Raw genomic sequence first — 15229 nt, 5'->3', positions numbered from 1 at the left:
CGCACGGCGCTGTGCCGCCTCTATTTACTACAGCTGGAGGGAAAACACGCCCACCGGTGGACGGGGGGTGGGAGCGGGTGGAGGGTTGTGGGGGGCGGGGGTAGTTGGCTCCGATACGGGAGCCCCTCATCCGCTCCTGGGATTACTATTATATTACTGCCGAGAAATAGACATATTAAGACAATAAGATGATGTTGTGTGTTCTGCTTAAGACCAAGCAAACATTTTTGTTGGTTGCCGGGAACGTTCTTCAAAGGTTATAAGAAATATTACCAAACGGGAACTTTTGGGCAACGTTACAGGAACGTTACATGTTTACTGGGGATGCCCCGGACGGCAAATCCCTATAATATCCCTATAATATGCCTACGAGTTCATAATGACCTCACACTTCTTTATGGCATTGTTGATCTCTTATGGTATCTCTATAATTCCTATAGGGACTTGTGTCAAAAAATACTACTACTTTATGGTAGCCTATTTTTTTATAGGTATAGTCCTATAATATACCTATAGGATCTTATAGTGTGTCTGTGATTGCTCAATATTGAGTTTATAATGATCTTATCCTACTTCATGGTATTTCTATCTTCAACGGTATCATCATAATCATAATGTTATAGCCTATATATAGGCCTAGTTTATAGTTTTGCTTTGATATTTCTATAGTATCCTTTTAAAGTGTATTATAGGATTAGTACAATAAACCCAAAGCTTATTTTGTGAGAAAACAAAAGAGGAGTGCATGCTGCGCAGCATTTAAAACTGTTGACTCTCTCTCTCTCTCTCTGCCCCCCTCTCCTCCTCTCCCCTCCCCTCCCCTCCTCCTCTCTCTCTCTCTCTCTCTCTCTCTGACTCTCTCCCTCTCTCCTTGATAATGTTTCATGCTCTGTTTCAGCTGCCCCTAACGGCTAATCACTATAATATTCCTATAAAGATTTATATTGTGCCTGCATTACTCAATAGTGAGTTTGTGGTCATCTTATTGTACTTTATTGTATTTTTTATCTCCTATAGTAACACTATAGCCTTCCTATAATATCCTATAATATTACTATAGGAAGTTACAATGTGTCTGTGGTAGTAGTGAGTTTATAGTGACGTTTTCACTCTATTTTGATCTACTCTGGTATCGCTATAATTTTCCTATGGGATATATTTAGCTATACATAGCATAATTATATAGGCTGCCCTCTCTCTCTCTCTCTCTCTCTCTCTCTCTCTCACTGTCTCTCTCTTTCTCTCTCTCCCTTTCTCTCACTGTCTCTCTTTCTCTCTGTCTGTCTCTCTCCCTTTCTCTCTCTCTCTCTCACTGTCTCTCTGTCTTTCTCTCTCTCTCCCTTTCTCTCACTCTCTCTCTCTCTCTCAATTTTCAATTCCCTTTCAATTCAATTTGCTTTATTAGCATGAACGTTAATTGAGCAATATTGCCAGAGCATCAAAATACAATTAAACAAAAATAATAAAAGCAAATCACAAGTAACAATAAACCTCTTTCTCTCTCTCTCCCTCTTTCTCGCTTGACACACATCCTTTGTACTCTGATCAGTTTGCAAAAATCTGCATTGCTCCAACAAAAAATCACGATAATATTCCTACAGGGACTTCTAGTATGTCTGTGGTAGTCAATAGTGAGTTTATAGTAACTTTATCGTCCTTTGTGGTATTTTCTTTTTTATTTCCTCTACATGGCCAAAAGCATGCAGACATCCCTTCTAATTGATGGATTTGGCTATTTCAGCCACACCACTGCTGACAGGTAGGCTACATAAAATCAAGCACACAGCCATGTAATCTCCATAGACAAACATTGGAGGAGGAATGGGCCGTCAAGTCAGTTCGTCAAATTTCTGCCCTGCCGGAGCTGCTTCGGTCGACTGTAAGTGCTGTTATTGTGAAGTGGAAACATTTATAGGAGCCACAACAGCTCAGGTGTGAAGCGGCAGACCACACAAGGTCATAGAACAGGACTGGTGAGTGCTGAAGCGCATAGAAATCCTCCTCGGTCGCAAGCAACGTCAGCATAAGAACTCTTCGTCGGGAGCTTCATGAAATGGGTTTCCATGGCCGAGCGGCCGCACACGACCCTAAGATCACCATGCGCAATGCCGAGCGTTGGCTGGAGTGGTGTAAAAGTCGCCACCATTGAACTCTGGAGCAGTGGAAACGTCTTCTCTGGAGTGATGAGTCACGCTTCACCATCTGGCAGTCCGACAAATCTGGGTTTGGCGGATGCCAGGAGAACGCTACCTGCCTGAATGCATAGTGCCAACTGTAAAGTTTGGTGGAGGAGGAATAATGGTCTGGGCTGTTTTTCATGATTCAGGCTTAGTCCCTGAGGTCCAGTGAAGGGAAATCATTACAGGATAGAATGATGATGGTGTGCTTCCAACTTTGTGGCAACAGTCTGGGGATGGCCCTTTCCTGTTTCACCATGACAACGCCCCCGTGCACAAAGCGGGGTCCAGACAGAAATGCTTTTGAGATCGGTGTGGAAGAACTTGACTGGCCTGCACAGAGCCTGACCTCAACACCATCCAACACCTTTGGGATGAACTGGACCGCCGACTGTGAGCCAGGCCAACATCAGCGCCGGACCTCACTAATGATCTTGTGGCTGAATGAAGGCAAATCCCCACAGCAATGTTCCAACATCTAGTGGAAAACCTTCCCAGAAGAGTGGAGCCTGTTATAGCACCAACTCCATATTAATGCCCATGCTTTTGGAATGAGATGTTCGACGAGTGGGTGTCCACATACTTTTGGCCACGTAGTGTATTTGGCATCTGCAGATTACATACGACAATCTCATAAATTAGAATTATAGCCTTCCAGACAAATCATCAATAGCCAGAGTCACATTCTTGCAGACTCGAGAAAGAACTGTAGTAGGACAGGAAGGAGGGACTTCAGCAGAACTCGAACACGGGTCTTCCTGTTGAACGAGAATCTCTCTCTAACAAGCAGGCCACCCTACAGATGTCCCAAACCAGTGGGTGCTGCACCCCACAATAGCCAGCGCCCTGCGTCTCAGGATAACACCGTTCAGGAATTAAAGAGAGGAATTATCAGCGGCGTTTGGCAGTTTACCTAATAAAGCCGGTCACGGTGGCATGCTCTAGTTAATGAAGTGGAAGAAATGCCATGCATGCCAAGCTGATTTGCATGAAATTGGGCTCCCTGTGCCACTGGCGCTTTCCTCCTATCATCTCACTACAGTGAAGTAAAACAGGCTGTGTTGATATATGTTTATGGAATGGGTTGCTCCAGTTGTTTCATATCATCCAGCTGTCATCTATTTGCTTTGCTTTATATAAACAACCTGGTTTTGTGTTTGTGAGCGTTGGTCAGTGTCATCCACCACTGATATGATGGAGGTTCCTCCCTGCTCACAGCTACAGAAAAGCGGTCTGGAAAACCTGAAATGTAATTGTTCTTTTTTTTTTTTTAAAGTGTAAATTAATTCTCCATTTATTGGCCTAATGTATCCTAGAGTTTCCCTACCATTGAATAGGTGCGGTGGGTCACCCTGCATTAAGCTGCAAACACTAAGAGAATTTCATTAGTCTGGTTTTCAATGGAGAGTTTTAGTGTCCCATGATGGTCTAAATGCTGCTTCAGAGGCTCTTCCACCCGGACAATAACATGAGTTTGGGATGTTTGGGATTCCCTGCTGTAGAGTCCAACCAGGACTGAACCACACATATATTAGCCCCTTCCATGTATTCCCATTTATTATGATATTTATAACAGCAGTTGGCATCAAGCTAGTGAATAAAGGCCGGCTTCTCCATCCGACCTGCGCTCATTAAAGGTGGAGAAGCGCTTTGGCACCGCCGTTGTTTTAGCCGGAGAGGGATTATCCCTACTGAAATGTTGGCTTTCGCTCTCTTTCTGCTCACGGGGGAAGGTAAATATCTCTCTCTCCCACCGGGTCCTGATGAAAGGACATCCGAGTTCAGCCCAGCATTAACGCTGCCGCAGTTTCTTGTCTGTAAAGCAAGCGATAAAGCGCCTACACCTGCCAGCTGGTTCACATGTACTTCAGAATATGTTTAGAGATATTTCCCAACTGCCTGATGAAGGCATCAGCCGGTGTTTTTTAATGACTTAGCGCTCTCCAATTAAAGTCTTGTTAACATTCAAACCCACACGAGTGCCTGGACTTGGGTATTTTTAAGCCGTGAGAACATATTTGTGGTAACAATATTTTCTGTCTTTCCATGGTTAGAGGTATGTTTCAATATTTACAAAAGAAATTGGCAAGAGAAATGTATCTGAAATCTGTATTTGAGCTTTTGGACACTGAAAATACATGTTTCCTATTGGCAACATATATATCTGCCAGTATATGTTACTCATACATTATGTCACCTAGATGTACAAATACATTTTTGGACATTTTTTGCATATTTTGAAACATATATCTAAACATCTTCTTAAATATATGCAAAATGTCTTTGTTTGAGCGGCCCAGCTTGTAATTGCACTTAGTTTTACTTTAATGAAGACAAGTAACAAGGTTGACAAGGTTCATCAAACTAGCGCCTTTAAATGCACCTCAGCTCAACTAGTCAAAAGTTGAGCCAGAGAATCCACTACAATAAACCTATAATACATTTTTGAAGAACACCCTAAACATTTAAAATATTATGCAGCTATAGAAAATCATATAATAATACCATAATAGATTAAAGAATTACCATAAAGGACGATAAAGTCACTCATTCACTACTGTCTCATTATACATCTCTATTGGCATATTATAAGCCTGGTGATTTTTCATTAGGGAAGAAACAGCATAAATTGTGGAAATTGTACAAGTTCAAATAGGGACAAGGCTCAAGAATGAATTCTGAATGTTGTAGGTAGGATCTGATATGATACGGGCTTTTGAATGACGTGTTTGGATTGAAACTGCTGATAGCTGATATTTTGTACAGATATTCAATATCATTAAAATGTACCTAGATTCAGAAAATTTCAGGGTGGAAAAGCCTCTGAAACAGCATTTAGATCATCATGAGACACTAAAAGTCGAATGCTAACGAAATTATTTGAGGTGGGTTAGCAGCTCCTTAAGGCAAGGCATCCTTTCCTCTGCCAATCTCACCATCTTTATTCATACAAGGAGGAGCCAAGGTCTTTTTTTTTTTTTTTACACCATTATCCTTCAAGCAGCGTTCACAAAGCAGGTTTGATCCGGGAGCTATCAGGGCAGAAAGAGAGACAGACTGAAGTGCAGAGAGACTGTTAGCTGCAGTCAGGCTGAGTCACACTGAGCTCCATTCAGTTCCCACAGACTCCTGAAGAGGTTTGTTGTTCTAGAGATCAACTTACCTCCCAATAGCCCCTCAACTGCATCCTCCCATCCGCTCACACACATTTATTCTTTGTATTGTGACACAATGTGTGAAGTACTAGATATTTATTCATACAACTGGTGTCAGCTATGTGACCTGTTCACACAGTGCAGTTAAAAAGAGTTAGGAAGAATTAGGAAAGATAAATAAGTCAGTTTAAAACAACATAAAATGTAAATTCATAAAGAAGATAGGCTACTGTACTACTAGCGCTACTATACACATAATAAACTTTATTTGTATGTTAACTTTTTTTAAAACAGTTCAGAAAGTGCTTTAACAATAAAATGAAAGCAAAAGCATAAAATAAGTTAAAGGTGCACTATTGCTGCTTTACTGAAGCATAATATGACTAGTAAATATCAGCAGGTGTTGCCTAATGGTAGTGAGTGAAACAAAATCAACTCACAGAGCTGCGGAGATTTCTACATTCAAAAACAGGAGCGGGCCGAGGCTGTGTTTCTGTTGTTAGCTCCTCAAGCTAACGTTATGCAGCTTTTGTGACTAGTTAGCCTTCTAGCTAACCAATAGCAACAATAAGTGGCTTGTAAATAACAATTCCGCCATTACTAAATATGTTACCTAACCTCGCTAGAAAAATGTCTTACACGATTTGTAATTCATTATTTTGTTATTGTGCTCGTTAGCCTTTGTTACGGCTAATGCCTCCACGCTGCTTGTATAGAGAACGTCAGGCCAAGGTCCATTCAAAAATCTGGCGATTTGTTTCTGCAATGCATATCGGAAAAACATATATCGGAAAATATAACTTGACAGTTTATAACTAACCAGTAGGGTGTTCTGGTAAATTCTGCATGTATGCTATATAATCCTTCAAACAGCTCGAATTTTAACAGACCGGCACATTTATGGGCCGGAGAACTGGTGCTACTCGACACACAAAGTGCCTCCTTACCTTCGATATGTTCCAAAATTCCACAGACAACAGCAATCGTGGTAATGTCAGTTTCCTAATAACAGCAAGCAATGCACTAACTCGGTAAAACACTGATAGAACGTTCTTTGTTGTTGATTCTCAGACAGTCCCTTGGTATTTGCAGCCAGTGCCACTGATTCCACGGCAGTTAGCTAACATTACCATAAAATGCAACATGCCTTGTAGCATAGCAAAGCTCAGCAAGTGTCAAATAGAAAGAGCTTCACAGTTGCAAAGCTAAACATCTGTAGCTCTAACGTTACCTTTGTAAGGACCACAGTCACAGTCAAAAACACAAGACATTGCTAAGCTAAGGCAGTATGGTAATGTAGCAATGTCTTTCATTCTGTTTTTGGCTGTGACTGTTCTCCAGTTTGTTCCTTTAGGAAAGAGTGGTGCATGTTCATAAATGTTGACTGAACTGTCCTGGGACACAGGAATAACATGTGAATTCTTACAAATTGTGCCATATTTTTTTTGGCATTTTTGCCTTCATTCGATAGTCTATAGTGAAGAGAGATGCCTTGTGTGAATATAAGTAAGTGTAAAATCCGTCATGCAAGTTCTCAGGTGTGTAGCTACAAAACCACCATCCCTCATTAACCTAGAGAAGAAGCGTCAGATCTTCTTCTTTTTCTTCTTCTTACCTCTGAAAATCAAAAGAGCACTGTCAATGCCTCAACCTACCTTAATGGAATTAACTTGAGTGTGGAAGGACTGGACAATTCAATTCCCCTGAGCAGCGGCTGCAGCAGCGCTGCTCAGGGGAACCGATGTGATGTCCACAGAGTCAGAGTCCACAGCTGGAACAGCTGGAGCTCCGGCTTGAGAGGAAGTTTTATTAACAATAATCACATTCATTATTTTTCTACTGTACAATATTGCTAAAATATAAATCACGCTCAGCAAGCGGCGATTCTTGTAACTTGTTGTTAGTGGATGCTTGCCCTGATAGTGGCGAACAAAACAGCTGCACTGTTCGCATACTATTCCTTCAAATGTTATTTGTCACAACACCATATAACAATCATGCAAATTTCTCACATAAGTGCACATACTCCCCGATCTGCTCACATTATGACCTAACTTGACCATTTCCCTCCTCTTCCAGTCTCATCTGAGGGATGAGTGGAGTGACCAGAGGAAATAATCGTACCTAATTTGGTGGCTATCACTCTGCTGTTCAGTAGTGTCCTCCTGCATGCTGTTCATGGAGGACATACGCCGAACAAAGATGGCACGATGCTGTGGTGTTGTGGAAGTTCCCTAATCCAATTATATCAAAACGGTATGGAATATCCAAAAAACTGCTTGATAACTTTTGTGCTGGACATGCTGTGTGTCTGTGGCCTATATGCGAAATGACCCAAGGAATCCAGGGAAAGTGGAAACACAAGAAGAAGAAGAATCCAGAAGAAGAAGAATCCGAACAAATACCATAGGGCTCCGGCACCTGCGGTGCTTGGACCCCTAATAATGAAGGGCGGTAGCAACAAGACAGCAACAATAAAAAAAAACAGTAGATACAAAAGGGCAAACAACAGGAATCATAATGAAAAACAAGGACATTCAGATATGTCATTAAGATGCAGGCTGTGTGTTTATTCACTCTTGTGAATGATGAAGCCTCATAGATTGTGTTCATTTATTGAGCCCTATTTGTCAAAGTGTTGTTGAGGGATTCAAAAACATGAGCAGCTGTCTAGCAGAGAAGCAGTCAGACAGATTTGATTAAAGACAGACCACAACGGGCTGTTAAATGATGGATACATACATCTCTGTTTCTGGTTCAGCATCTGCTTGACATATCACATCACAAATAATATGGCTATAACCAACAATAATTAGTGCCGGTGCGTAAAATGGGATTAAAATGAAAATGTCAGCGAGAATTGATTCTTATTCCAGTCGTCGTATCGCAGTAACAGAAGGAGTCGTGAATTATTTGCGTTGAATGAAACAAGGCACTGAAGGGAAGGAACAGACTCCTCCAGCAGATGAGAGAAATTCATTACTTTTCAATGCATTTTGGTGAGAATGTGAGCTTTAAAGGGACATTCCCCCCGGATCCTCTTACACTGTTAGATCTCATCAATCTGTGATGCTCAATGCACTCCAGGAGTTATTTTGTGATGAAGTGTTGTAATTGACCTTTTTTTTGGTGTAACCAGTTTCCCTCAACCTGCCTCATCTACTTCTACTTAAGTTAGTAATGTCCTACATTTCCCAGAATGCCTTTCGGCAACCCCCAGAGAAGGGGCGTGAACTTGTTGCTTTCAATCAAAGGTGGGCGTATGGGCATATAGCTTGAAAGTGTGATCATTCATTCAGAGAGTTCTTCCAGTTGAGAAACAGTGGAAATGGAGAGACAACAATGATGTGGTGTACAGTGCCACATTGTTCAATTCCATGACTTTCCCATGACTAAGTTGGAGGGCATCCATGACCTAAACATTTGATTCCTTCCTGCTTTGTTAATATTGTTTTTCTAAAGGGGTAAACCGTCTGGTTTCCACTACGTCGGGCTGAAAACCACCAGTTAACGCAATGAACCCACTTCCTTCTTGAGGAAAGCTACAATATCCACTACACACAGTTCAGGATCCAAGATGACAGCATTATCTATCAATGCTTCTCGTCCAACAATCCCAAACCAATGTTCTAAGGCCATATTGTTCATTAAAACGAATGAACCAGTACTTGCCATCAGATGATACTTAATTTTAGTGCTTGGAATCAGCATCGGTAATGCAAAAGTGTCATCAGTGCGTCTCTACTACCAAGTTTAGTCCAGCGTTCTTCTTTGTCCCTCCAAATGCAGGTAGAGATTCTTGGAGGATAGGTCCAGTTTAGATCTTTTTCCTGATTGTCGAAGGAAGAATGGGAAGGAGGAAGAAGGAAGAATAACACAGCAACAGTAATGGACTTGGTTAGGCATTTCATATCACCCATATTGCCTTAAGGCATTCTGAAATTATGGCCTATTCAACCATTTAATTCTCAAAGCTGAATTTATCCGAGGTTATATTTAAATGAGATAATTGCATTTAGCTAAATGGAATTAAAGGAGAAATGAAATATCGCTTGTGTCCTCTTTAGTGAAGGGAGAAAGTGGCAGACCGCCTTGATTCATAAGTGCAAGGTCTGTATTCGTTGTCTAAATAATACGCACTCAAGCACAACCACTCACTGAAGTTAGTGGCCGACAGAGAAAAGCCAGTGAACTTTGGGGGTCTAAGAACAGGCCAACAAGCTTGATGGACAATTTGAAAGCGGACATATTTCGATCAATACGGGTTTTTGAAAGCCATACTCATGCATACTTATATTACTATTTTAATACTACTACCTCTACTACTAATGTATTTATAAATGCTTGTGTGGAATCTGATCAATATGTTGTATTAGAATCAGTTCAGGTTAAGGTCTTCCCACAGACAACCAGTGCAGTATTGATCAATTCTACAATAAATATGTAATCAATCAAACTGCATCATATCCATCATATCAGAGGTGAACGACACTGACTGGACCAGATTTGAGTTTTAATAAAAGTACAATATCAACCAATTTAACAGCAAACACACATCAGTCTAACCCTAATTTTATTTGTAAGATTTGAAACTGTCAGGCAGCCGCAGGATGCTGCACCGGTTGTCTCCCTCCACCTCTGTTCCCTCCTCTCCTACCTGGCTGCCTTCTTAACTAACCCCATCTACCATCACTACATGAAGGGAAGAGCCTCACTTTCACAGAGCATGGAAACAATAGCTTCGTTTCCATCCAACTGTCAAGCAAAATTTGAGAAATGTCACAGAATTAAAAGCAAATCAGTGTGTTTCCATCGGCTGGGTTGAAGTGAATAAATCAGCTTCCTGAAGGGTGGAAAACATTCATGAGAAAAATAGATTGCTCAATATAATTAATGAGTAATTTGTTGCTTTTGTTCTGTGTTAAGCTAATGTTGGCTGTATGAAGATGAAACAAAAATGTTCTTGTAATATTTTTATGCACAAACTAATGGTCATACATTGATGATGGAGACTCTTTAAGGTTGTAGTGGACAATGAGTATGAAGCTATTTGTTGCATCATTATTTGTCTTTTCATCGCTGTTTATCTAATTTTTATTCCTATTTATTTAATTTCTTCAACTAAAAATCTTTTCTGCCTCAAGCAAGTGTAAAAACCTCTTTTTATGACATGAAATTTGATCAAATTTTCTCATTCCCATTCATCTTAATTCACACAAAAATGTAAACAGGATGACTTGGATGGAAACTCGGCTACTAACATACTCAGTAGGCTGGACAATCTCATTCATACCTTTACTGGGTGTTCCTCTTCTGTTCAGCAGTCAGGAATTTAAGAGGTAGTAGAACGCCCTACCAATACGCTGCATCCTTATTAAATGAGACGCCGTTTTCCTACAACACAGTAAAACAATAATGAGATAAGACACATAACTTCCATGCATCCTTTATTCCGTTATAAGCATTAAAACATACAGTGTGCTGCCTTTTCGCAACAACACCCACATGAATGACATTAATCTGTTTTACGGCACATTTAAGGCTTTTATTTCATCTGTTTTACACACTATTACCAAAATCTGACTCTACTAGCTTTTTCTGCATTTCATTTGCATATCGTGATTCCAGTGTTAAAATCAAGAAGACTAGAACAGCCCTTCGTCGGGGCTTATATGTATAGAGAAGATATTGAAGTATACCATTACACAGGATTATCATACAAACCAGCTTGAGAGACAGTGTAAATCTATCAACATTTATACTGGAAAACCTCGTAAAAATGTCAGTATCAAAACAATAATTAGGACTAAAGCAGGGTTTTTGTTTCCTTTAAAAAGAGGAGCTAGAGTAAATATACTAGAGATGGTCGAGGGGCTCGTCTTCCAAAAACGTTGGCCCGACATTAGCTATGATGAGAAAACACTAAAACCCAACTGACAAACCACCTCACAGCAATACACGGATCAATCAAACGATTATCACAAGTTGCTATGCAAATATCCTTCAAATACAATCCTTCTTTGAAAATGCGGTAGTGTTTCACTTTTTTTTTTTTCTTCATTTGCGAGTGGCAAAAGACAATATGAGTCAAATACAGTTGATGCGAGCTGAAATGTCCACCACTATGAGAAGTGATTTGCATGCGTTGCTTATTTCCACAGCATCCCGTTCCTCTTCGTGGTTCGTTCAGACGTCTTTGGAGTTAGAGCTGGGATGAGAGCAAACTAATACAGGGGCTCAGCGGACAATGGTGTTGGTAAAAGAGTACATCCATGGCTATTCCCTCCCCGACTGCAGACGGGGAGGGACGCGGCTGGAAAAAAGGGGGACTGACGCGTGATCAGACTGAATTTGGTTTTAGTACCTTGCTGTTGTTTCAGTATTCCCCAAACTGTCTGGTTTTCACAGTGATCGACTGATTGATTGACCGATTCCTCCAACGGATAGCAGCAGTTGTCGCTTCTCCTGAAGACCACGAGAGCCCCGCTGCGGTCGACAGGAACGTTTGGGTGAAATGTCCACAGACATAAGGCTTCGTTTGTAGTGTGAAATGACTTGATAAATACGCACACACCCGAACCCGCCGACAGCATGTTGACGCTGACAATCTTCAAATGGAACAGATTCACAGATCAATGAGGGAACATCTACACATTGCAAGCGCTCTTCTCTTCCATCCACAGGTAAGCCCAGCACCATGCTCCCTGGCTTCAGTTTACAGTACAGAGTCAAGTGTGTTTCTGTTTGAAACAGCTGTCAAGTGTTATTATTACCACAAGATCTCCAGTTAACAAGAGCATAGCTCCAATACCTGCTGTTTTCTCTTGTATGGAGGGAAAAACACGCCAAACTCCATTCAACAATTGGGCGATTAAATGTTGCCTTGCGCAACAGCAAAGGCACACACCTGGTGGAACATGACTTTAAGATGCAATAAGTAAGGTTTTACTACCCCATAAATGAGCATATCTGCGGAGGGCTGATAAGGTTGATGATCAGTAAAAGGACTCAACAATGACTTCACCAGGTGCTGAGATTTCTGGCTCTCAAAACTCACTTTCCATCCCCCTACCCACGACATTTTGTTCTCAAGCCAACAACGCAAATGACAAAGCAGTCTGTTCGAACTACCTAGCTTACTCATCTCTTTGGAAAAACGTGACTATTATTTGTGTCAATCAAAGGCCACTGTAAGCTGTGCCAGAGACCGGTCAATATTGTTGCAAGGGTTTGTTATGATCGTCTGGTAAATTCGGCATATAGATCCACCAAGCAGAACTTATTTCAATAAAATGTATTGAAATATTTCACACTGCTAACTACTGCCCTCCATGGTATATTTAGGTGAGAATAACAGGTGAACCAATTCTAAAAGTTTGAATTTGATTAAAATAAGTGCTGAGTGTATGCTGAATTTACCAGTGGCTCCAAACGATTAGTTCAAGTAATGTTCTCCCAGGTATGTGTGTTTGCCGATAAGCAAGGCAAGATTTTTTACTTTTTATTTGTTACCCTCTCTCCATACAAGAGAACAGCAGGTATCGGGGCTACCAAGAGCACTGCTACAAAGGCCAGATGCACAGGGGTGCACTCTGGGTAATGGAGTTTAAACACACACACACGCCTTCAAAAACAAAATTAGGATTTTGTTTTTCTCGCGATTAAGAAAAACATGGAATGCCAATAAGATAACAAAAAAAATCCCAACATATACATATTGAAACATAGAAAAATGATTACCTGAAAATATCTGCACGTTAAAAGTGCATTTGTTTTAATCAACCCTGAATGGTAACTTAAAAATACAGAAAAAAAGTAAAAAACTTCAATTGTGTTTCTTGAGGTGCAAAATTTGATAATTCTTCACCAGGTATAAAAGAATACAAAAATCAAGCATGAGCATTGCAAAGCCTCTCAGTCAAAAGGAAAGGAGCGATTGTGTGTGAGATAGAGGAAAGAATAAGTAAAGTAAAATCCGACAGGTTGAAACTCTGGCATCAGAGTGGGAATCCTTCGCTCCACACGGAGAGGGTGAGAGTTGGAGAGGGAGACAGAGAGTGAGGAGAGGAAAAGGAGGACAGAGAGGCTGAGTGAGCTGGAGTGGGAAATGAATCCGGATTGAGGAGCGAGTGCAATCACTGACTGGGCCCATGCTCGTTGGCAAACTGGGTCCAGTCCACATGTATGAGCACCACCCAGGGTTTGGGGAGACAAGTTGAGCCTAAGCTACACCTTGCCTGGTCTGGCCGAACCCACGGCTGCACCTCAACAATCCAAAACCACCTCCTCTTCCACTCTTTTACATTCCCACCCTGAAGTGGCTCCTAGGACCGAGGAGAGTGGTGTGATCAGTTTCGTTCCGTCCTGTCCGATCCACTAAGAGAAAGAGAGGGAGTTGGGGGAGAAGAGGAGGAGGAGGAGGCTTCCGGAGCTGTGTCGAGGTGAAGCCTGGCCCGAGTGCTGGCCTTCCCTCAGGAGGTGGGGAGCTCGAAGGAGATGAACTGTTTGAGTCTCTCCAGGTACTGGGCGTAGAGCTCGATGTCGTTGTGGCCGGCCCCCTCCACCCAGAGGGGCTCCACGGCGCGAGGGCAGCGCTCGTACATGGCCAGGCCGTGGGAGAAGTCGATCACCTCGTCCTCAGTGCCGTGGATCACCAGCACCGGCGACGCCACCTTGGACACCTTGTCAATGCTGCCGGAGGTGAAGAGAGACAGAAAGGTTAAGGTTAGCATTACTGCAGAAGAAAGAGAGAGAGAACATTCTGCTGTTAAGGACAATAAGAAGAGTAGAGTTTGACTGATGGGCTTTTGACAGCCGACAAAGAAACCAATATTTTTGGCCTGAAACTGCCAACAGCTGATATTTTGTGCCAATGTCCAATATTTTTGAACATTGGGTGGAAAAGCCTCCAGCATTTAGACCATCATGGGACACTAAAACTCTCAATTGAAACAGAGGAAGAGGATGATGCTGATAAACAGGAATGCAGGATAACACTACTACTAATAATAATGTATTCATGCATACATGTGGAATCCGATCAAAATGTCCAGTTCAGGTGATGGGCTTCCATTACGTTACAATACGTCATTTAGCTTTTGTCCTAAGCGAATTACAGTAAGTACATCTTCATTTCATTTACATTTTCTATGGCTTCCCATAGACGACCAGTGTGGCATCCTTGAATTTTATTCCTGCAATTGCAATAACTCTATAATCACACAACAGATATCAGAGGTGGACGACACTGGCTGGACGATATCTGATTTTTAATTAAAGGTCAAAATCAACCTCATATTGGACATCTAACCCTTAAAAGAGGTCTGTGGAAAAGGAGTACTAAAGAGGAGGAAGGAGAATGCAAAAGGAAACACTGGTGTCGTTAGTTAAAGGACTTCTTTCTTGGGTGGGAGTCATTGTTATGCCAATAAATGCATTTATCCATACCATATCAAGTGAAATGAGCCTCCTTTTAGGGGGGTGTGCTATCTTTCTATATTGTGGCAGTGGCACAGCAGGGCTTTGCTGCTGAAAGACTGCTTTACACAGCAGGACAAAAAGCTATTAACGATAAATAAAACCACACCTCATCACTGTCCAACAGCCTGTATGGCAGCGGCAAAATATTATAATGCACCAGCAGTTCTAGTCAACAGACAATGTCTTGGTGCAAACAACAGGAGATGGAAGTCTGAATGAGTTTATGCATAACACACACACACACACACACACACACACACACACACACTCTGAATGAGCTAAATGATGATCAGCTCTTTCTTGTTGCCTCTGTGGAGAGATCTCTATGCAAACCTCCAGTGCCTGCTATGCATACTAATTCCTTGCTAATCGCCCTAGCCCATAACTAGGTGTGGTAGCTCAGCCTCGGCGGTGCCC

The 15229-nt window shown here is 41.6% G+C and overlaps 1 protein-coding gene across 1 annotated transcript in view; it reads right to left on the bottom strand.

Moving 5' to 3' along the window:
• Positions 1-10777: 10777 nt before the first annotated feature.
• The window catches only part of abhd17c (abhydrolase domain containing 17C, depalmitoylase), a 34940-nt gene continuing 30488 nt past the window's right edge, over positions 10778-15229 (bottom strand). The window contains exon 3 of the mRNA XM_071920851.2: positions 10778-14023. Within this exon, the coding sequence (XP_071776952.1) occupies positions 13804-14023 (220 nt within the window). The 3' untranslated portion in view covers positions 10778-13803. The remainder of the gene's footprint in view (positions 14024-15229) is intronic.

The sequence above is a fragment of the Centroberyx gerrardi genome, chromosome 1, assembly GCF_048128805.1.
Source record: "Centroberyx gerrardi isolate f3 chromosome 1, fCenGer3.hap1.cur.20231027, whole genome shotgun sequence".
In the NCBI taxonomy this organism is placed as follows: Eukaryota; Metazoa; Chordata; class Actinopteri; order Beryciformes; family Berycidae; genus Centroberyx; species Centroberyx gerrardi.
The sequence above is the reverse complement of the archived record's forward strand: the minus strand, read 5'-3'. Positions and strand labels throughout refer to the sequence as shown.